The sequence below is a fragment of the Oryctolagus cuniculus genome, chromosome 12, assembly GCF_964237555.1.
Source record: "Oryctolagus cuniculus chromosome 12, mOryCun1.1, whole genome shotgun sequence".
Taxonomy (NCBI): Eukaryota; Metazoa; Chordata; class Mammalia; order Lagomorpha; family Leporidae; genus Oryctolagus; species Oryctolagus cuniculus.
The window spans coordinates 111,903,326-111,926,534 of record NC_091443.1 but is presented as its reverse complement, the minus strand read 5'-3'; the positions used below and the strand labels follow the sequence as shown (position 1 = coordinate 111,926,534).

The 23,209-nt window shown below is 57.3% G+C and overlaps 1 protein-coding gene across 1 annotated transcript; it reads right to left on the bottom strand.

Moving 5' to 3' along the window:
- Window positions 1–732: 732 nt before the first annotated feature.
- On the bottom strand, window positions 733–19,970 carry LARP6 (La ribonucleoprotein 6, translational regulator). Its single transcript, XM_051835675.2, has 3 exons — window positions 19,699–19,970; window positions 3,294–3,501; window positions 733–2,196 (listed from the first exon to the last, which is right to left on the bottom strand). The coding sequence occupies exons 1-3, from the start codon at window positions 19,899–19,901 to the stop codon at window positions 1,159–1,161; spliced, it is 1,449 nt and encodes a 482-aa protein (XP_051691635.2). The 5' UTR covers window positions 19,902–19,970; the 3' UTR covers window positions 733–1,158.
- Between the last annotated feature and the right edge of the window lie 3,239 nt (window positions 19,971–23,209).

Here is a 23,209-nt window from a genome sequence, read left to right as displayed (position 1 = left end):
AGCCCTTCCTGTGTGTGTGTGTGTGTACGTGTGTGTGTGTTGCGTGAGGATGACACCAGCTGCTACACCTGGACAAGTCAGCAGGCCACACGGGACACAGGTGCTTCTGGTGCTGGGACGAATCCTGAACATTTCTGCACGGCTGCTGGAGGATTTAAGGAGAGAACGCATGGAGGCCCTCGCCCTAGTCCCAGCACCTGATGGCTGCACACTAACGAACAAGTTCTGTAAAGGCCCCAAACCCGAACCCCAGAACCCAGTCTGGAGCTCTTTGTGCAATACCACGGTGGCTTCTGATGACAACAGATGTGAGCCCTGAGAGAACCAGCAGGCGCTAGCATGTCTGGAGGGCCGGCTGCGCGGGAGACGTCCAGGCAAGCACTTTCGGGCAGACAGTGGGGCTGGGGTGAGCAGGGGAGAGACGTGGGTGCCTGCTGCTGCCCTCTGGTTCCAGCACCATGTCTGCTGGCTGTCCTCACGTAGGGTCAGAATCACCTTATGGGCCTGTGAGAAAATCCAGGCCTGTTCCCCAGAGCCTCTGCCCCAGTAGGATTTGGGGTGGGCCCCGGGAATCTCCATTTTTGGCCAGTTCCTGGTGGGGTTGATACCACCCCGCCCCTTCCCCGCCCAGGTAGAGCCACTGTGACAAGACCCCTCAGGATGCCAGGGAACCCCACCCGCAGTCCTGCCGGTGGTGGGTACACCGTGCGACCCCCAAGTCAGCATTCCCCGTTGGCTGTTTTAGGATTTATTCACTTGACAAGTAAGGTACATTTGGTCCTATGGGACACCATGCTATCGGCTTAGCTGTTGGCACGCAGCACGGCAGAAATCTCCCAGACTCGGCCCACCATCAACAGCCCAGTCCTGCAGGGAAAATCCCAGGCCACAGCAGAGACGTCAGGGCCTTCCCCGGGGAGCCCTGTACCCACCCCCACCCCAGGCGGCAGAGCGCTGCTCACACAGCCACCCACCCGGGCCGCGTTGGGAGGCTGGAGTTCTGAGCTGAGGAGCACACAACGTATATACATTACCAATATATAATTTACGAGGTCTACATGTGTACAAAAGACATCAAAGGGGGATGTATTGCCATTCCAGGTCACGCCAGGTGTTTGTCGGTACCCGAGGGAGCTGGCGGGCTGCTCGCCGGAGGTGTCACACACAGGCCCTGCTCCGCGCGCGCCCGTCCTGGAATCCCCGGGTGCTGTCGGGGCCCCTGGGCAGCCTGAGCACCCCGACCGGCAGGCCGTCGGCGGTCTGCACCTTCCCAGACAGCAGCGGGCTGGCCGCCGGGGACTCCTGTGTTCCCATCTCGGCTCGGCGCCGCCGCCGGACCCAGGGGCTGCCGGAGGGCGTGACGCTGCTGTCGGAGGAGTAATCGGCGCCCGCGCGCGGGGCCTCGGGGCCCGGCCTGCCCTCCTCCGCCAGAGGGGACTTTCGGGACACGCCCTTGCGCTGGGCCAAGGGGCTGCTCCAAGGACTGGAGCACGGGGAGGCGCTGGGGCTCAGAAAGAGATTCTGGTGGCCGGAAGGGCTGAGCCTGCTGGCGGCCGCGTGCCGCCGGCCAGCCATGGGGGACGTGGGGTTGCTCTCGGGGTCGGAGGAGCTGTTGGCCGAAGACTCGTCTCCCGCGTACTGCAGCTCCTCCACCCGCTTGTTCAGGGACCTGTTCATGGGCGCGCTCGCGGGGGGCTTCTCCTTGGGAGGTTTCTTCTTGGGGGGCTTCATCCCAATCAGGAGGGCTTTCATGTTCTCCTTGCCCTGAGACTCCGTGAGCATGAACTCGTGGGCCCTGATGGCCGCCTCCACCTCCTCGAACTCCACAATGGCACACTCTTGGGTGCCCACCTGGCTGTACCGGCTGCTGAGCCTCCGGATGTCGGGGGGCAGCTCCCGCCCAGGCTTGAGGATCCGCACGGACGCGATGACGCCAAAGGTGCCGAAGAGCTGCAGCAGGTGCTCCATCACCTTCTCCTGCACCCTGCCGTTCTTCTGGGGGCTGGCCAGGGCCCACAGCTTGGGCGACAGGTACAGATCGTAGACCAGGAGCATCTTGCTGGGGAGGTTCTCGCTGGGGAACAGCGGGACGGGGGTGGTCCTCCTCACCTTCCGGCGGTCCTCATTCAGCTCCAGGAGCCCTGAGAACTTCAGGGCGTGTGCGGTGGTTCTCCAGTCCCGCGTGAGATGCTTCACCTGGGAACAGAAGGCAAGTCTGAGATGGGGCCCGGAGCCCTTGCCGGCATCTTGTGCCCCACAGCCCCTCCCTGCTCCCTACCCCGTCCTCACACTGGTGCCTAGAACCGCTTGTGGTGCACACGGGCGCTCAGAGACCTGGTGAGGGAGGAATTGAATGAACACAGCTTCTGCCACTGCCAACAAGGGCAGTGCAACCCACAGCAGTGTGTCCAACACAGCCGTCCCCGACACTGGGAAGAGTAGATCCTGCATAAGTTTCCAGGTGAAAGCTGCAGGCTCCGGGGGCGGGCGGTTGCTGCGGCAGCTCAGATGCATGGCAGAGTCCCTGGTTCAAGCCCCAGCTCTGCTCCTCATGCCAGCGCCCTGCTAATGCACAGCCCGGGAGGCAGCAGGTGATGGCTCAACTCTTTGGGTACCTGCCTCTCACATTGATTGAATTTCCAGCTCCTGGCTTTGGTCTGGCCCAGCCCCGGCCGTTGTGGGCCTTCGGGAAGCAAGCCAGCACGTGGGAGCCTGCTCTCTGTATCTCTCTGTCTTTCCAACACTTAAAAAAAGAAAAAGAAAAAACCCTGCAGGCTGGAAGGCGGCTATCATATAAGCCAAACCACTGCCCACCTTTAACAGGCAGTGTGTGTGTGTGAGTGGTGGAGCAGCAGAGTGCACAACCCAGATGCCAGCCTGCATGGCCGCCTCTGCCACCCGGGGGAGGTGCTGGCAGCGCCCTTGGCGGAGAGGCTGATAAGAAGGTCCCCCCCCCACTTCCGGGGGGCTCATTCCCTCCCACCATGTCCTCAACTGACCAATAGACAAGCTTGGATTTCATGTAGTTCTTGGCCTCCCTGGCGTCTCTCAAGGCCTCGCGTCTCCTGTCTTGCACAGCATCCTCCCAGGCACCCCTTGCCTGGCAAAACAGCTGGCCCTTAGGAGTGACAGCTGATAGCGGCACCCACGAGCCCCAGCTGGGCCCTCTGCAGGACCACGACAGCGCATCCTTAATGGCCAGCCCCCCCCACACACACACACACAAACCGCTCGGCAGCGCAGGCGCGGGGAAGGCGCACGGTTGGGGCGGCGCCCGGCCCTCCGGACCTCACCTTCTTGAGCGACGTGAGCAGCTTGACGCTCACGTAGCCCAGCCGGTTCCTGCGCACGTGCTTGAGCAGGAAGGCGTCCCTCTCCAGGTTCTCGTCCGACAGGTAGAACTCGATCTGCTCCACCAGCTTCCTCACCAGCTCCTCGTCCGGAGGCGTCCACTCCCCCTCTGGGCCCTCCGGCTCCCTCTCGTCCCCACTTAGGGTGCCGCTGAGACAGAGGAGACAGAGCAGACAGCGTCACGGCCAGAACTGAGCCCCACCCGCCCCCCGAGCTCCCACGTAGGGGCCTAACCCCAGGGCCACTGCGGGGGTAGTCATGACATTGTACCAGGGCAGGGCAGGGGGCTCCAAACCAACGGGGCTGGGGGCTTCACAGGGAGGGGAAGTCGGCACCCAGCACAGCCAGAGGGTGCCCGGGAAGATGCCAGCAGAGAGGGGCTGACGCGGCAGAACCAGAATCACAGATGCCCCTGGTGGGGGCGGGGCTGGCACAGACACCTCCTCCCCCCCGCCCCCCCAATGGAGAGGGACAGAGCCTGTTGACTCTGGGTCACAGATCTGGGCCTCCAGCACCAGGCATCTCCCTTGTCCCACAGCCCAAGGTCACCCCTGAGCGGGCCTCCTGGGGTTGGGGTGGTGAGCACATGGCACAGAGGGCTCGGAGTCACCCCCACCTGCTCTTCCTGACAGGTGTGAGAACCATGCTGGGCCCCGCATTCTTGCTGTGCACTCACGTGACGCTCTCAGAGACCCACTTCCTCCTTGCCCCTCCCCCGCTGATTTCTAGAAGGTGGACCAGCACCTTCTAACAAGATTCCCTGGAGTAACCAGTGAGCCGACTTCTCAGCTGGCCAGGGACAAAGCCTACCGCCTTGGTGGCCACGGGAACACCACCCCCGAGGAGTCTGGCTCAGAGGTGCCACCGGCCTGCGGACTCTGAGAGTCCCGGCCCGGGTCACCACCTGGTTCAAATGCTGGTCCCACATCTGTGCCGTTCAGCCGGGTGAACTGCTATCACATGCCCCAATCCCAGCGTGCCTCGGCCCCTTTCCTGCACATCAGCAACCTTGAGAATCCCCATTCCGACGGGAGGGGAATCTTGGCAGGCCCTACCCCGGGGATGCATCCCGATCCATGGGTCAGTGCATGGAGACTTCCAGAAGACGCCTGGTGTGACAGAAGAGCTCCGTAACTTGCAGGTAAACTCCCAAGAGGCAGACACAGGATGAAAACTCACACCTTCTGCCCCCGAAGCCGGCACACAGAATCATCGCACATTTTGCAGGGAACCTCCTTGGAATCTGCCACACACTGGCGTCCCCAGGCCCTGCCAGGTGCCGCCTGGGAGCAGCAGCTCATGGGGACAGACGGCCAGGCCCTCCCTGACAACAGAGGACGTGGAACAGCCTGGAGCCTGCTCTGTGATAAGGGATCCCAAACCCGCAGAGCCACAGACCTGTAGGGAATTCCAGCTATCCGCATATGCCTTTGCAGAAGTGAGCAAAGGTGGGTGTCTGTGTATTCAATGAATGCGCTGAGTTAACTCTCATATCAAGACTACACATCGTCCAGGTGCTGGTGTGTGGCACGGCGGGGTAAGCTGCTGCCTGCAGGGCCAGCATCCCCTATGGGCGCCGGCCCACGTCCCAGCCGCTCCACTTCTGACCCAGCTCCCTGACAGTATGCCTGGGAAGCAGCGGAGGATGGCCCGGGTGCTGCACCCACATGGGAGACAGGTGAAGCTCCTGGCTCCTGGCTTCAGCCTGGCCCAGCCCTGGCCATTGTGGCCATTTGAAGAGTGGACCAGCGAGGGAGCAGCTCTCTCTTCCATCCCTTCCTCTCGCCCTCTCTTATCTTTACCAAATACATAAAATAAATCTTTTAAAAAAGCACAAAAAGATTATATGTTGTTCAGTAGAGGTGATTGGTTACCGATTGCTAAAAATACAAAAGGCTGCTTTCCCATTGCAGCCAGATGTGGAGTCACATGACTGTCAGTGCTGGCATCCCCATCAACTCGCTCTGAGCAGAGACAGCAACCTGGGTGCTGCACACTCCTAGCTCCCACACCCACCCAAGTGCCCAGGGTTGGGAGAGTTTGCCTGGGCCACCCCCCAAAAAAATTCACAGGAAGTTCTCATCTCTGCCCCTTCCTAACTTGTCTGCTTTGAGTGTGGATGTGATGGTCAGATTCACAGCAGCCACTTCACAGACATGAGGAAACAGCCCAGAGAACGAGTGTGGCATGGCTGACTGCCGTCACATGCCCTGATATCACAGAGTTTCTGAACCAACTCTGCTAACTGCCGGCCTGCGGATTTCTGATATTACACAAGGAAGAGCGAATCCTGCTTGGTTATTTCACTTGTTGGTTGGCTTTTCTCTTTCTTACAGCACCAATGCAACGAGAAGGAGGTATGGACGAGGAGGGTGTTGCCATGACTAAGCAGGAGAGTAACACTGCAGAACCAACGAGGAGAGCAACACTGCACCACAAGTGAGGACCCCGAAGCACGTTGTTTTCAGAGAACATCAACATCGCCACAGCTGATGGCAGAGCAAGCCGACTGGACCGAACGGAGCCAGAGACGTGGGCGACCTACTGCCGCACGAGAGCGGCTGACGCCAGTATGAACAAGTCAAAGGCAGTAGAAGGCGGACTGGGCGACCTCCCCCTGTCCTCTCTCCACGGAAGCTCACACCACTCTGGCTCATCTGTGCGCCTCCACACGCGCTCTGTCTCCCGGCACTCACTGGAGGCCCGTGCCTCCTCCACCCTGCCGGGTAGACGTTGCTGAATGCAGGCTGTTTCTACTCCCACCTCCACCCCCTTTCTTTTAAAATAAGTTTTAGAAAACTCACTTGAGCAGGTAGAGAAGGAAAGAGAAAGCACCAGCTCTCATCCGCCCCTTCGCTCACCTAAATGCACACAGTGGCTAGGGCTAGGCTGGGTTGAAGCTAGGAGCCTGGAGCTCAACCCAGGTCAGCCTCACAGGAAATGGGAGTGAATCTGCATCGGTTATTTGCACCCCTGGGCAGACAGGCAGGCAGCCAGATGTTCCTGCACAGGTGGGCGGTGCTGGGAGGTTAACAGGAAGCCCACTGTGAGCACCAAGGTGAGCTGGTGGCAGCTGGAGGTTGCCTCTTTCCATGTGCTGCTGCCGCCGCCGCTGCTCGTCCCCAAAAAGGGGACCCAGGAGGACCACAAAGTCTGTGCCACTTCTGGGAGCCCCGGTTCTGTCGCCTGGCTTGTGTGATGGCCTTGAAAGAAAAGATCCCGTATCCTTTCAGAAATGTGAAAGATTGCAGCCTTTGGATACTAGGACTATACGGACTTCTGGTCAATTCCAACGGTCCAGGGATGGCTGTGTGTCTCCCAGTCCCCCTCACCACCTCCTTCCCCACCCAGGCTCAAGCCCTCTGCTATGTCCCTGGTCCTCTCGGTCCTCTGAGTGTCGCTTTAGTCCTGCAGGGTCTCCCAACTGTACATGTCTCCACCCCAAAGACCTCACCACCTGCATGCCTTGCATGCTATTAATAGCAAAGAATCAAAGTAACCCAGACACAGCAGGAACCAACCCAAAACAATAGGGAACTTAGGAAGAGAGCAACAGCACTCAAGCGCAGACTCCATTCAGCTCTCAGCTCTCTGGAGGGCTCTTACAGCTCAGTAAGACACAACGTTCTCCAATCCTGAAGTAGACAGGGGTCCAATTCTGATATCAATCCTATTCCAGTAAATTAAAGGTGGATCTGGGCAAGCCTCTTTCTTCTGTTTTTAAAAGTCAGCTATCCCCTTTCATTCTCCTGCTAGCCTTCTCTTTGTGTTTGTAAGTGACACACTTACAAGGGCCTCTCCTCCCAGCAGAATTCAGCAAGAACGTGAACGTGGCATACTCATTCCCGCCTCACCTTTTCCTCCTCCTCTCCTTCCAAAGTCCACCAGACCCATCTTTATTCCCCTTTGCCATAGCTCATAATATCTCATTCTGGTCTGCTACTAATGCTCCATGTCTTATCCATACACATCGACAGTTGAAAGTCCACCTGTTGTGTTTTATTGCTATGACTTTGTACAAAGTCATTTCCTAGTCATATGCAGGTACTTCAGCAAGTTTGTGGAAGATGAAATTGAGTTTCTTTGGGTACAAACAATCTTGAAATTCAAGCAGTTTTTCATAATACACATTTCTCATGACCTTTTGAAGAATCCCCATATGCGTGAATTTCAAACATTTTGGCATCAAAATAGGCCGACCTTTTAATTCCATTTTTCTATGAACAATGTGAAGTTCACATGTATTTCTCTGCCTAGAGGCCTATTAGTTGATGGGCCATCTGTCTGGGTCCTGTCCATCTCACTCCCATTATCCATCTGTGCCTTTCATTTATGGGTCACGGGGCTTCACTGGCATGATCTTCCACTCTTCCCAGTGAGCTTTTAAACCTCAGTGGTTCCTGGTTCTCACATGGCTCCCTTTCCAGAGAAGCCTGTTCTTGCTTCGTGGATGCAGGGTCTCACGCTCTGGCTGAGGGTGTTAACTGAGCCATGCTCCCTCTCCAGAGCAGCCTGTTCTTGCTTCACAGATGCAGGGTCTAGCTCCCTTGCTGAGGGTGTTAACTGAACCATGCTCCCTTTCAGAGCAGCCTGTTCTTGCTTCGTGGATGCAGGGTCTCCCCGCCTGGCTGAGGGTGTTAACTGAACCATGCTCCCTTTCAGAGCAGCCTGTTCTTGCTTCGTGGATGCAGGGTCTCCCCGCCTGGCTGAGGGTGTTAACTGAACCATGCTCCCTTTCAGAGCAGCCTGTTCTTGCTTCGTGGATGCAGGGTCTCCCCGCCTGGCTGAGGGTGTTAACTGAACCATGCTCCCTTTCAGAGCAGCCTGTTCTTGCTTCGTGGATGCAGGGTCTCGCTCCCTGGCTGAGGGTGTTAACTGAACCATGCTCCCTTTCCAGAGCAGCCTGTTCTTGCTTCGTGGATGCAGGGTCTCGCTCCCTGGCTGAGGGTGTTAACTGAACCATGCTCCCTTTCCAGAGCAGCCTGTTCTTGCTTCGTGGATGCAGGGTCTCACACTCTGGCTGAGGGTGTTAACTGAGCCATGCTCCCTTTCAGAGCAGCCTGTTCTTGCTTTGTGGATGCAGGGTCTCGCTCCCTGGCTGAGGGTGTTAACTGATCCATGCTCCCTTTCAGAGCAGCCTGTTCTTGCTTCACGGATGCAGGGTCTCGCTCCCTGGCTGAGGGTGTTAACTGATCCATGCTCCCTTTCAGAGCAGCCTGTTCTTGCTTCGTGGATGCAGGGTCTCGCTCCCTGGCTGAGGGTGTTAACTGAACCATGCTCCCTTTCAGAGCAGCCTGTTCTTGCTTCGTGGATGCAGGGTCTTGCTCCCTGGCTGAGGGTGTTAACTGAACCATGCTCCCTTTCAGAGCAGCCTGTTCTTGCTTCGTGGATGCAGGGTCTCGCTCCCTGGCTGAGGGTGTTAACTGAACCATGCTCCCTTTCAGAGCAGCCTGTTCTTGCTTCGTGGATGCAGGGTCTCACTCCCTGGCTGAGGGTGTTAACTGAGCCATGCTCCCTTTCAGAGCAGCCTGTTCTTGCTAGGTGGATGCAGGGTCTCGCTCCCTGGCTGAGGGTGTTAACTGAAGACCCTCTGTGTCACAGCCTTGTTTCCGGCATCAGCTCTGCATTCTTCAGGGTCGGTTCTTCCTAGTAACTTTCATGCCACTGATTTTCCTCATGTGGTTAATAAATGATTCATTTTCCTAATTAAAAATTAATAAAATTACATGCTCTTCCTCATATGCTGGGGTGTATCAGTTTTGTTGCAAATGCAGGTTTGCCAAACTTCTAAATACTTGTGAAACACACTAATATAGTTTTAATGATTCTTGACTATTTAAAAATTTTCTTCGTATGACTAACATTGAACTTCATTTTCTTTGATTATTGCCTTTTTCCCTACTGGGCTGTGATCTTTTGACTTTTTCTTTGTTGGACTTTGTCCTGTGGAGCCAACAAGCCTTCAATTATGATATAAAATAAAAATGTTATATCCAAAAACAAGGAAATATCTGTAAAACTTAATCTATCTTAGACTAGTTTTAGATTTACAGAAAATTTGTAGGAAAGTACAGAGTTCCCACCTACGCTAAGGCAAGTTGTTCCATCATTAATACCTTGCATCTGTATGATACGTTTGTTACAATTAGTGGATTAATAATTGTGAATTATTATCAGCCAAAGTCTACAGTTAATTAAGATTTCCTTAGGTTTTTTAAAAAGATTTATTTATTTATTTGAAAGGCAGAGTTACAGAGAGGCAGAGCAAGAGCAAGAGCGAGAGAGCGAGAGAGCGAGCGAGAGAGGTATCTTCCATTCGCTGGTTCACTCCCCAAATGGCCACAATAGATGGAGCTGTCCTGATCCAGATTCAGGAGCCAGGAGCCTGCAGCTTCCTCTGGGTCTCCCACGTGGGTGCAGGGCCACCTTCTACTGCTTTCCCAGGCCATAGCAGAGAGCTGGATTGGAAGAGGAGCAGCCAGGTCTTGAACCAGTACCCATATGGGATGCTGGCACTGCAAGCGGTGGCTTTACCTGCTACACCACACCACCGGCCCCAGATTTCCTTAGTTTTTACCTGGTGTCCTTTCTCTGCTCCAGGGCCCCACATGACATGGACTTGTCACATCTCCTTGGGCTCCTCTCATCCATGAGTTTTCAGCCTTCCCCTGTTTTTGACATTGATCATGTTGAGGACTGACCAGGCTTTTTGCTTGTTTGTTTGGAAAATATATTTATTTGAAAGGCAGACTGACAGAGAAAGAGAGAGAAAGCAAGGTCTTCCATCCACCGGTTCATTCCCCAAATGACCACAACAGCTAGATCTGGGGCCAGGCTGAAGCCAGGAGCCAGGAATTCCACCTGGGTCTGCCACCTGGGTGGAAGTGGCCAAGGACTTGGGCCATCATTCACTGCCTCCCAGGTGTGTTAGCAGGGAGCTGAATCTCAAGTGGGGTAGCCCCGGCTCAAACCAGTGCTCTGATAACAGGTGCTGGCCCCACAAAGGTTGCTTAAGCCCCTGCACCACAATGCCAGCCTCCGACCAGGTATTTTGTAGACTGTCCCTCAGCACGGATCTGATGTGCCTGTCATGGTTATGCTGGGGTCCACGGTTTAGGAGGAAGACCACAGGGACACGTTTCCATTCTCATTATCTCAGGGGACAAACCATCATCGAGACCTGTCCCTGCAGAGGTGAGCCTGGGTCACCCCTGAGAGGCGGCGTCTGCAGATTTTGCCAACACTGGAATATCACTCCTTCCCCCACCTCCCAGCTGCATTCTTTGGAAGAAAGTAAGGAGAGGGCAGTGAAGCCCTGCGGCTCTGCACGTGGAGTCAGGCTGCTTCCCTGGGGGCTGCAGGGTCCCCTCTGCACCCGCCCTGCCTTCCCTGGGGGCTGTGGGGGTCCCCTCTGTACCCGCCCTGCCTTCCCTGGGGGCTGCGGGCATCCCCCTCTGTACCCACCTTGCCTTCCCTGTGGGCTGTGGGGGTCCCCTCTGCACCCGCCCTGCCTTTCCTGGGGGCTGTGGGGTCCCCTCTGCACCTGCCCTGGTTTCCCTGGGGGCTGTGGGGGTCCCCTCTGCACCCGCCCTGCCTTCCCTGGGGGCTGTGAGGTCCCCTCTGCACCTGCCCTGCCTTCCCTGGGGGCTGTGGGGTCCCCTCTGCACCTGCCCTGCCTTCCCTGGGGGCTGCGGGGTCCCCTCTGCACCCGCCCTGGTTTCCCTGGGGGCTGCGGGGTCCCCTCTGCACCTGCCCTGCCTTCCCTGGGGGCTGCGGGGTTCCCTCTGCACCTGCCCTGGCTCCCCTGGGGCTGCGGGGGACCCCTCTGCACCGCCCTGCCTTCCCTGGGGGCTGCGGGGTTCCCTCTGCACCCGCCCTGCCTTCCCTGGGGGCTGTGGGGGGTCCCCTCTGCACCCTCCCTTGTTTCCCTGGGGGCTGTGGGGTCCCTTCTTCACCCACCCTGCCTTCCCTGGGGGCTGTGGGGTCCCCTCTGCACCCGCCCTACCTTCCCTGGGGGCTGTGGGTCCCCTCTGCACCCGCCCTGGCTTCCCTAGGGGCTGCAGGGTCCCCTCTGCACCCGCCCTGGTTTCCCTGGGGGCTCTGGGGTCCCCTCTTCACCCGCCCTGACTTCCCTGGGGGCTGTGGGGGTCCCCTCTGCACCCGCCCTGGTTTCCCTGGGGGCTGTGGGGTCCCCCTCTGCACCCGCCCTGCCTTCTCTGGGGGCTGTGGGGTCCCCCTCTGCACCTGCCCTGCCTTCCCTGGGGGCTGCAGGGGTCCTCTCTTCACCCGCCCTGCCTTCCCTGGGGGCTGTGGGGGTCCCCTCTGCACCTGCCTGGTTTCCCTGGGGGCTGTGGGGTCCCCCTCTGCACCCGCCCTGCCTTCCCTGGGGGCTGCGGGGGTCCCCCTCTGCACCGCCCTGCCTTCCCTGGGGGCTGCGGGGTTCCCTCTGCACCTGCCCTGCCTTCCCTGGGGGCTGCGGGGGTCCCCCTCTACACCTGCCCTGCCTTCCCTGGGGGCTGTGGGGGTCCCCTCTGCACCCGCCCTGGTTTCCCTGGGGGCTGTGGGGTCTCCTCTGCACCCGCCCTGATTCTCCTCCTCAGTGGCTCCACGTCAGAGCGAACAGCCAGCCAGGGCGTCAGGATCAGAGGCCTTGGCATCCCTGGGCCTGCACGGTGAGTTCTCTCGATTCCTTCTGAAAATCATCTTTTTTCCTCCCCAGAAACTGAACGCTACGTCGCCTGCCACTCGCACTGGCGGGCTGAGAGGCAAGGAGCTGGTTCTCAGGGGGCCTGGACCTCCTCTGGGACACTCGCCTCCCTCCTCACTCCTGCATCCCGCGTGCTTCCCAGCCAGTGCCCTGCCCGGCCTCCTCCTGCCTCCCTCCTGCCCTGTTGTAAACTGCACCTCAGCCTCCTCTACGCGGTCACCTTCCAGTCAGAGCAGCCACGACACGCCTGCTCTCCTCTCAGAATAACACAAGGAGATGAGGTTTTTCTGTTTACTACTAAATAAAATCCAAGGTACTGCCCTCCTTGTTCAGCCTCATTTAGAATCTGCCTGCAACCAGCTTCAAAATGCATTCCCAGTTATTGCCTTTCAGATCCCATGTCCCAGGCAGACAGTGGACACCCCGTTCCCTGTGCCTTTCAGATCCCATGTCCCAGGCAGACAGTGGATGCCCCGTTCCCTGTGCCTTTCAGATCCCATGTCCCAGGCAGACAGTGGACGCCCCGTTCCCTGTGCCTTTCAGATCCCATGTCCCAGGCAGACAGTGGACGCCCCGTTCCCTGTGCCTTTCAGATCCCATGTCCCAGGCAGACAGCGGACACCCCGTTCCCTGTAACTGTCTCGGGCTTTCTGGACTCGGCTTCTGCGCAGGCTCCTCCTGTCCCTTGAGTGCCTCGCCCTCTCCCTCTCAAGCCCAGATCCCAGCCACACACCCAGGCCTGTCTCAAAGGCAACTCCCCCAGTTCTACGTCTCGGAACACGTGTCTGTATGTGAGAATCCCAGCTACTCGTGTGCATGCTGTATTAGCATCCCAGACCCTAAGCTGAAGATGGGATTTATAACGATTTCTTTCCGTCACAACCATCCCACAGTCCTGCACATCACAGGAATTCAAATGGATCAGTGTTAAGCAGAGAGTTTCTGAGAGGACAAGCCACACGGGCGGGATCCTCTTGTACAAAGTGTTTTGCGCTTAAGGGATTCTGTCTTTGAAATAAAACATTGGAGTGAGCGAGGGCTTAGCCTAGCAGTTAGGACACCTGCATCCCACACCAGAGCGCGTGAGTTCAGTTCCTGCTTCCTACTATTGCGGACCCTGGAGGTGGTGGCCATGGCTCAAGTAGTTGGGCTCCTGCCACGCACATGGGAGACCTGGATAGGGATCTTGGCTCTTGGCTTCAGCCTCAGCCCAGACCCAATCATAGCAGGTACTTGGGGAGTGAACCAGCAGATGAGAGCACATGCATTCTCTCTCTCTCCCTCTCAGTCTGTCACTCAAAGACAATTACATTTTTTACAAAACACTGTAAACCGGGAGTGGTGTGTTCCCGACATTGCCGAAGGAGTCTGAAGAACAGCCACATCTCGGAGGCCACTAGCAGAGGTCAGGCAGGCCCCAGGCTCTCACACTGACACCCTTGCTCTCCGCCCTGCCACCTGCTCCAACATGACCCGGGAGGAATGCAGGAGGCACACATCTGCGAGGGTCTCTGCAGAGCTAGACAATGGCTCGTGGCATGGAGCAGAGATGAGGGGTAGAAGGACCTAGCTGCACCCCGACAGATACAAGGCTGGCATTCATAAGGGAGACGCCCTCTGCCAGAAGCCAGAACCATCTCTGAACCACCACAGAGGGGAGGAAACCCAGACCACTCGCCACACTGGTCATACAACAGCAGGTGTTACAGTTCTGAATCATTTGGACATGTTCCAAGACAAAGCAAACTAGTAAATGTGTTAATTTACTAGATTAAAGATTTTCCATGCAAAAGAAAAATAATTAAATAGCAAAAGCACTGCAGTTTTGTTAAATATGAACTAGAATTATCAATATAAATTTATTTTTTAAAAACATACTTGTTTAAGCTCTATCCTTTCAAAGCCCTGAAAGCAGTGATGACCCCAGTAGTATTCAGCACCTTGGCCTCTCAGTAGCATTTGAGAAACCAGGGCCCTGTGGATACAACTGGGTTCTGTGACTGGAGCAGGAAAAGTACAAATTAATCCTGGGATGTTCAAGTTCCCGAGAGCAGGGACCTCAAAGACTAATGATGTGTTCCAGAAAGACGCACTGAAGCGAACTTAGCAGGCTTCCTCTGGCTGTGCTGCAGGTGCCGTGAGCATCAGAAATAAGGATTGCCCCTGATCGTGAAAACACAATAAACACAAATCCGTACAACTGGGCTCTCTGCAGACCGGCACTGCAGGAGAAAGCACTGCGCACTTCTCTCTTCTTGCCTCTTTGGGAGAGACTCTTATTCAATGCCAGTGATGGGCAAAGTTCTTTGCCACAGAAGACAAAGGAACAAAAGATGGGAAAAGTAGAACCAACCTGCAAGACCCCGAGAAGTAACTGACTCAAGAAAGATCATCCAAGGACACTAAAACCATCAGGTGAAAAACACCCATGAGGTTGGATAGCTTAGGGAAAAGAGGAAAACAAACAAACAATGAATTGCTGGAAGCAGACAACCCACCAAGACACAGAAGGTCTGAACAGACGAACAGCCAGTCAGGAGAGTGAGTTGGTCAACAGAGACCTTGAAGCTGAGGTCTTGAGGGGTACACCGCTGAATGGTAGCGAGCATTCAGAAAATCGAGGCCAGCCCTTCTGAAGCCCCTGCGAGGAACCACAGAGGAGACGGTGCTTCCAGATTCTTCTCAGGAGAGCAGCATCGGCTGGCATCAGGACCCCATGAGAAACAGGCCAGTGTCCCTGCCGGATGTGCAGGGGGCACTTCAGCAAGTTCATGGGAAAACGGAATTATTGCTATTTCTATTCGTAAGGTAGAGAGACATCTGTGAGTCCACTTCCCCCAGATGTCCACAACAGCCAGGACTGGGCCAAGATCAAGTCAGCAGCCTGGAACTCAGTCCAGATCTCCCATGCAGTGATGGGGAATCAACAAATTGGGTGCCACAGACACAAATCGGCAAGTGTGACTCACCCCAGTATGCAGCGAAGAGCAAGGAGACCTACAGGTTACTTGGTAATCCCGAAGGAAAAGAAAACATGGACAGCAAGCAATCTCCCTCACCACGTGGTCAAATGTAACACCACCAACGTTGGGTGCCTGCCGAATGCGGAGTCCAGGCATGGACTATGAAGTGTGCTTGTCAAAATGCTTAACGAGGACTGAGCCAAGTCCTCGGTCCTAGCTCCCACTTTATAGGAAGCACGTGGGGACAAGGCAGTTAAAGCAGACACTGAGAACACACACAGATAATCCAAAACGCAAGGCGTTCAGCAAAAGTCTGACCCCTGACAGGCAACACAGCAAATATCAGCTGTGTGTGTGTGTCTGTGTGTGTGTGTGTTCCAGATGGAAAGATTCCAGAGAGACACAAAACGCACACTTGTCAACTCAGACTGGATTCTAGCATGAGCAGGGAAGGAAACAGCTCCAAACAGGGAGCTGGCCATGTGATTTTCTGGAAGATTACGTTAGGCGATGGCTGTGGATTTTACTAGTTGCAATAACAGTGTTGTGGTTTTACAGGGAATGTCATTTTGAAGATTACAAAGCATTTCAGATACAAGGCATGTGCACAAGAGGCTTGCAAATGATTTGGGATGAACCACACATTTCTACAAGGATACGTGAAAAACTCATGGTACACCATGAATGCGGTGCACGCTGTTAAGCCACTCCTGGGATACCTGCATCCCATGGTGGAGTGGCAGCTGGAGTCCTAGCTGCTCTGCTTCCAACCCAGCTCTCTGCTGTTGCACACCCTGGGAGGCAGCAGATGACGGCTCAAGCACTTGGGCTGCCACCGTGTGAGGCCCGGATGGAGTTCTGGGGCCCTGGGTTTGGCCTAACTGATACAGACATTTGGGGATCTTTTCCAATCCCTCCTTTTCAAGTAGATTAAAAAACATTAAAAATTTCACAGAAATGGGTTGTCATTGTGGCATAGCAGGCAAAGCCGCCACTTGAGACACTGGCATCCTTGAAGGACACTGGTTCAAGTCCTGCTCCACTTCGGATCCAGCTCCCTGCTAATGTGCCTGGCAAGGCAGTGGCGGATGGCCCCAGCGTTTGGGTCCCTGCGCCCACATGGGAGACCTGGATGATGCTCCTGACTCCTAACTTTGGCTGGTCCAGCCCTGGCCATCACAGGCATCTGGGGAGTAAACCAATGGATGGAAGAGCTGTCTTTTCTTCTTTCTCTGTAACTCTTTCAAATAAATAAATAAATCTTTAAAAAAATCATGGAGGGGCTGGCATTGTGGGTAATGGGTTAAACCACTGCTTGCGATGCTGGCATCCCATATGGGGGCCGGTTCGAGTCCTGCCTGCTCCATTTCCAATGTAGCTCCCAGCTTATGTACCTGGGAAAGCAGCAGCAGATGGCTCAAGTACTTGGACCCGTCACTCACATGGGAGATATGCAGGGGTTCTAGGCTCCTGGCTTCGGCCTGGCCCAGTCCCTGACAATGTGGCCATTTGGGGAGTGAACGAGCCATGGATAACAAGCAGATGGATTCTCTCTCTCTCTCTCTCTCTCTGCCTTTCAAATAATCAAAAAATTTTTTTAAAAAGCACAGATTTAAATTTTTTTGCACCAATAAAAACCTTATCTTTTAATTCCACTTTCCAACAAACTCTATGAAGCCCCCTTGTATATCCATCAAACAAGCAGGGTAAAATATTCATCATTGTTAAACCCAGCTGGTGAGAATGTGAACATTCACAATCCTGTTTGTTCACATTTCCTTTGCTTTAAACTTTTTGTTTAAAAGGAGGAAACAAAGGAAAGCCAGCTTTTCTAGTGCGTGAGACATAGGGAGAAGGCCAATGAACCTTCTGGAAGGCAGAAGACGTTGCCCTGCGTTCATTTCCCTGCGGTCCGCCTGGCATAAGCCAGCATGCTGGAGACAGGGCAGCTCCTCCAGGCATCTCATTCACTGCCTAGCGGAGGGCAATGGCAGGGGGGATCAGACACACATTCATCCGACAGATACTTCTACAGCGGCCACCGAGAGCTGGGCACCGCACTGGTGCCACTGAGAGGGAGGCCAGCCTAGTCCCAGCTGCCACAGCGCTCACAATCCTGCATGCCAGACACAACAGCAGAACACGATTGTGCAAAGTACAGGCCTCAAAGGTAGAGGCCCCCAGAAACCCAGAGAGTCCACACAGCTCGGAGGGAACGGGGCAGAGACAGCAGCCCACCAGGCGGCTGGAAGTCAGCAGACAAGAGGAAGGCGCACACAGGCAGGCAGGCCCCACGCAATGTCCCGTCCTTGCTAGGGGAGCATAAGACGCCGGCTCCCAAGGCTGGGCCGCCACTCTTCCCTGGACGCCACCCACTCGTCCAGCTGTCAGCTCTACCTCCCTGAGGATTCTCTGCCCAGAGGCAGCTCTGGGCCAGTGGACAGCACGAGGGGGCTTCAGATCCAACACTTGCAACACTCCACAAGCCTCAAGTCACTGGAGCTGGGAGAGAAGAGGGCTCTAGAGGGAGCGTGAGGCTGCTGGTGAGATGCCCACCCACAGGGGAGCTCAGTCCTCCTGGACCTCCCCGAGGACCTGCCCAGGCTGTAGGGACAGTCACAGACATCAGTCCTGGATAGGGCCGGCCATTTCCCAGTCACAGGCAAATACAGGCAGGGCTGTTTGCAGCACATCTGAAACATGACTGGCTCTGTCTTCTCAGTGCGCAAGCTGTCAGGGACTGGGGCTCCTCCTTATAATGCATCCCGGCACAGGCTGAAGTCAGGCCCTGGAGTGCATAAGGGGCTGATTCTTTCACTTCTAATGCAGGTGTCTGGGCTGCAGGTGCACTGCTCTGACCCCACGACTACTGTGTGGGCTGGGCTGCAGGTGCACTGCTTTGACCCCACGGCTGCTGTGTGGGCTGTGCTGCAGGTGCACCGCTCTGACCCCACGACTACTGTGTGGGTTGGGTTGGGCTGCAGGTGCACTGCCCTGACCCCCATGATGCTGTGTGTGCTATGCTGGGCTGCAGGTGCACTGCCCTGACCCCATGGCTGCTGTGTGGGCTGTGCTGCAGGTGCACTGCCCTGACCCCATGATGCTGTGTGGGCTGGGCTGCAGGTGCACCGCTCTGACCCCACGGCTGCTGTGTGTGCAGGGTGGGCTGCAGGTGCACTGCTCTGGCCCCACAACTATTGTGTGGGCTGTGCTGTGCTGCAGGTGCACTGCCCCTGACCCCATGACTACTGTGTGGGCTATGCTGGGCTGCAGGTGCACTGCCCTGACCCCATGATGCTGTGTGTGCTATGCTGGGCTGCAGGTGCACTGCTCTGACCCCATGGCTGCTGTGTGGGCTGTGCTGGGCTGCAGGTTTACTGCTCTGACCCCACGACTACTGTGTGGGCTGGGCTGTCCAGCAGGTGCACTGCCCTGACCCCACGACTACTGTGTGGGCTGGGCTGTGCTGCAGGTTTACTGCTCTGACTCCATGACTGCTGTGTGTGCAGGGCTGTGCTGCAGGTGCACTGCTCTGACCCCATGGCTGCTGTGTGGGCTGTGCTGGGCTGCAGGTTCACTGCTCTGACTCCACGACCACTGTGTGGGCTGGGCTGGGCTGCAGGTTTACTGCTCTGACTCCATGACTGCTGTGTGTGCAGGGCTGTGCTGCAGGTGCACTGCTCTGACCCCATGGCTGCTGTGTGGGCTGCGCTGCAGGTTCACTGCCCCTGACCCCACGACTACTGTGTGGGCTGGGCTGGGCTGCAGGTGCACTGCCCCTGACCCCACGGCTGCTGTGTGGGCTGTGCTGGGCTGCAGGTTCACTGCTCTGACTCCACGGCCACTGTGTGTGCAGGGCTGTGCTGCAGGTGCACTGCCCCTGACCCCACGGCCACTGTGTGTGCTGGGCTGGGCTGCAGGTGTCCTGCCCTAAGCTGCTTGGTTGGACTCTCCACCAACATCTGTCTCCACTGCTGTCTTCAACCCGCGGCCTCTAGACCCTGTGCTCTGGGGAAGGGTTGAGCAGCCACTGCTTCCCCCTCAGGGAGTAATCCCTGTACCCCAGCAGCCGGAGCAGCAAAGCCTGTGCACAGAGCCCCAAGCAAACAGGCCTCCTGGCGGGGGGCGGCTGGCCTCCCCCGGAATCTGCTCGTCTGTCCTTGCCGCCCTCTTCTCCAGGGATGCTCCTCAGGGCCGCTGCCCCCAGCAGCCAGGGTCTGCAGCCCCGCAGTGTGGCACAGGCCGAGGCGCAGGCCCTGAGGCAGAGTTAGGCAGATGCTACCCAGGTCCGCAAGGCCCACCCCAGGACCCGGCTCCAGCACCCCAGCCCCGGGGTCCATCCCAGGACTTCGGCCACTGTACCCGGACAAGGACCCCAGCACCCCAGCCCCAGGTTGCCAGATGCGACGCGCTCTCCGGCTCAGGTGGGAATGCCGCTGGGACCGAGAAGGAAGGGGACCGGGCCTCAGTCCCCAGTCTCCAGGGCGACCCCTCCTCTGGAGCCCCCAGCGCGCCGGTCCAGGCCAGGCAGTGCAGGCAGCGAGGTCGGGGTCGGGGAGGGGGCGGCGGGCCAGGACACGGCTCGGACGAGGAATGAGGGCCCGGCCGGGCGAGCTGCGGGGTCGCGCGGGGTGCCTCAGTGGAGGGGCAGGCCCGGCTTCCGACCCCGCCGCCTACCTGCGCCCGCGGCCCGGCTCCTCCTCGCCGCCGCTGCCCCAGCCGGGGCTCAGGAACCGCGCCGGGCGCCCCGCGCGCCGCTCCCCGACTGGCAGCCGCTCCCCGTCCGGCGGTCGCTCCTCGTCCTCGGCCTCCTGGATGGCGACGCGGATCTGCACCGGAGGCCCGGGCCCGGGTGCGGCCTCCCCGCCCGGCTCGGCCATGGCTCCCGGGGCCGGACTGCGGCGGGCGGGGGCGGCAGGACCGCGGCGGGCAGCGGCGGGGGTGCGAGGGGGCGGGGCGAGTGCTCGGGGCGGGGCGACGGGGCGGGGCGGTCCTCGCCCCGCCCCGAGTCCCCGCCCCTGAGCGCCTTCCGCGCACCCCCGGACCGCGCGCTCCCGGCGCCACGCACCCCTCCAGGCAGCCAGGATGCCCCGGGCGTCACCAGACGTGCAGTGTCCTCTAAAGCGGGGACTCAGCCAAGCGCACAACGTAGGTTCTCCAAGTGTGGTCCACGGGACAGTGGCTTCCCTGACCGGGAGCCTGGTGGAAATGCAGATGCGCTGCCGTCCAGCCGGTGGCCCAGAATCGGCCCTCGAGGAAGCCAAGGTGCACAAGAGCTTGAGGCCGTCGCCTTACCGAGTAACACCCTGCACACAGTGTGTGTCAGATATATGGTGGACACATAGCCCTGCACACAGTGTGCCCTCAGATACATGGGGGACACATAGCCCTGCACACAGTGTGCCCTCAGATCCACGAAGATGCATGCATAGAGCCCTGCACACAGTGTGCCCTCAGATCCACGGGGACACACAGAGAGCCCTGCACACAGTGTGCCCTCAGATACATGGGGGACACATAGCCCTGCACACAGTGTGCCCTCAGATCCACGGGGACACACACAGAGAGCCCTGCACACAGTGTGCCCTCAGATACATGGGGGACACATAGCCCTGCACACAGTGTGCCCTCAGATCCACGGGGACACGCACAGAGAGCCCTGCACACAGTGTGCCCTCAGATCCACGGGGACACATAGAGAGCCCTGCACACAGTGTGCCCTCAGATCCACGGGGACACGCACAGAGAGCCCTGCACACAGTGTGCCCTCAGATCCACGGGGACACATAGAGAGCCCTGCACACAGTGTGCCCTCAGATCCACGGGGACACACACAGAGAGCCCTGCACACAGTGTGCCCTCAGATACATGGGGGACACATAGCCCTGCACACAGTGTGCCCTCAGATCCACGGAGATGCATACATAGAGCCCTGCACACAGTGTGTCCTCAGATACATGAGGGACACATAGCCCTGTACACAGTGTGCCCTCAGACCCACGGGGACACACAGAGAGCTCTGCACACAGTGTGCCCTCAGATCCACGGGGACACGCACAGAGAGCCCTGCACACAGTGTGCCCTCAGATCCACGGGGACACGCACAGAGAGCCCTGCACACAGTGTGCCCTCAGATCCACGGGGACACGCACAGAGAGCCCTGCACACAGTGTGCCCTCAGATCCACGGGGACACACACAGAGAGCTCTGCACACAGTGTGCCCTCAGATCCACGGGGACACATACAGGCGGTGCCTGGATCACCAGGGGTTCTAACCTCACCGCCGCCTTTTCACTCTCAGCTTTCAGTTGAGCGCCACTCTACCTCCTGCCGGTGGCCCAGAGACTGGAGAAAAGTGAGAAATCCCGAGCCTGCTCATGAAGCTGTCAGTTCTGCGCTCTGAGCCAGTATTCACACCAGCCAGTATTCACACCAGCACTCTGCAGGAGTAGGGCCCCGGCCAGCAGGAGGTTTTGAGATCAGGAAGCCAGGAGAAGCTCCAGAAACAGGAAGAGTCACATGGGCCTGCACGGACAGCCCCTCATCGTGGGTGCTGGCGGGAACCTGGGTCTTTTCTGTCACATTTCTCTTCTGACAGAAGCCATCCGACAGTGGAAAGGGGAAGGAGAGCGAGCTCCGGCTCTCCTGTTCCCCAGAGCGGCTGGCAGCCGTGGGTCTCTCCACCTGGAAGCTGCAGCGTCAGGTCAGGGACACCACCTCCCCAGCCAGCTTCGCACAACCACGGTGGCCAGGACCCAGGGAGCCCCATGCACCTGCGAAGACGCTCAGGCCACGCCTCTGGGCTGGTAAGCACAGTCCCTGAATTTCACTAGGCCAGACCCATTGCGTCTCAAAACAGCAGGGTTGGGGCCGGCAAAGTGCCTCAGTAAATTAATCCTCCTCCTGCGGTGCAGGCATCCCACATGGGCGCCGGTTCGAGTCCCGGCTGCTCCTCTTCCAATCCGGCTCTCTGCTATGGCCTGGGAAAGCAGTAGAAGATGGCCCAAGTGTTTGAGCCCCTGCACCCACGTGGGAGACCCAGAAGAAGCTCCTGGCTCCTGGCTTTGGATCGGCACAGGTCTGGATGTTGCGGCACTCTGAGGAGTGAACCAACAGAAGGAAGCCCTTTCTCTCTGTCTCTCCCTCTCACTGTCTGTAACTCTACCTCTCAAATAAATAAATAAAATCTTAAAAAAAAAACACACACACAGCAGAGATTATTGCTCCCAGGTGTGCCAGTTTAACAGTGTATCAGGAATTCATACCCACCTTATCTCAATATTTCCAAATGTCTGATCATCAGCGTCCCCCAGGGAGCTTTCTTTTCTTTTTTAAATCTTTATGTATTTATTTATTTGAAAGGCAGAGATGAAGAAGCAGAGAGAGACAGAGATCTTCTATCTGCCGATTCATTCCCCAAATAGCCACAGTGGCTGGAGCTGGGCCAGGTGGGAGCCAGGAGGTTCTTCCGGGTCTCCCACATGGGCACAGGGGCCCAAGCGCTTGGACTATCTTCTACTGCCCTCCCAGGCACATTAGCAGAGAGCTGGATTGGAAGTAGGGCATCTGGGACTCCGCCCACAGGCAGCAGCTTAACCTGCTAGGACAACATGGTGGCATGAGACTCTTGAAAATACAGATTCTGGGTGTGTTTGCTGAGAACTGATGTTGCTGGATGTCTCATTTGATTCAAGTTTTGAAAAACTGAATTTATATGCCCTTAGACTACAAATATACTGGCCTATGTTGGTTTTTTTTAAGGTGTATTTATTAATTGAAAGTCAGAGTTACAGAGAAACAAGGAGAGAGAGAGAGAGAGAAATCTTCCATCTGCTGTTTTCTCTGCCCAAATGGCCACAGCCGCTGGGGCTGGGTCAGGCTGAAGCCAGGAGCTTCATCCACGTCTCCCACGTGGGTGCAGGGGCCCGAGCACTTGGACCATCCTCCACTGCTTTCCCGGGCACACAAGCAGGGAGCTGGATTGGAAGTGGAGCAGCCAGTGCCCATATGGGATGCCGGCGCCACAGGCAGAAGCTCAACCTTCCACCCACAGCACCAGCCCTGGCCCAGCATGTGTAAGACAGACCACGTGATCTCATGTGTAGCAGTTGACGGCTGGGGGAGGGACGTACCGAAACCATCATCTGCATCGGAGTACTCTGTGGGAAGAGGCGGGCCCATCACGAG

What these genes read in the sequence shown, in the direction of transcription:
- LARP6 (XM_051835675.2), bottom strand. Translation starts at nt 19,901, where the DNA reads ATGGCCGAGCCGGGCGGGGAGGCCGCACCCGGGCCCGGGCCTCCGGTG. An exon ending in GAGCCGGGCCGCGGGCGCAG is followed by an intron (nt 3,502 to 19,698) that starts GTAGGCGGCGGG and finishes CCTCTGTCTCAG; the next exon opens with CGGCACCCTAAGTGGGGACG. An exon ending in TGCTCACGTCGCTCAAGAAG is followed by an intron (nt 2,197 to 3,293) that starts GTGAGGTCCGGA and finishes TTCTGTTCCCAG; the next exon opens with GTGAAGCATCTCACGCGGGA.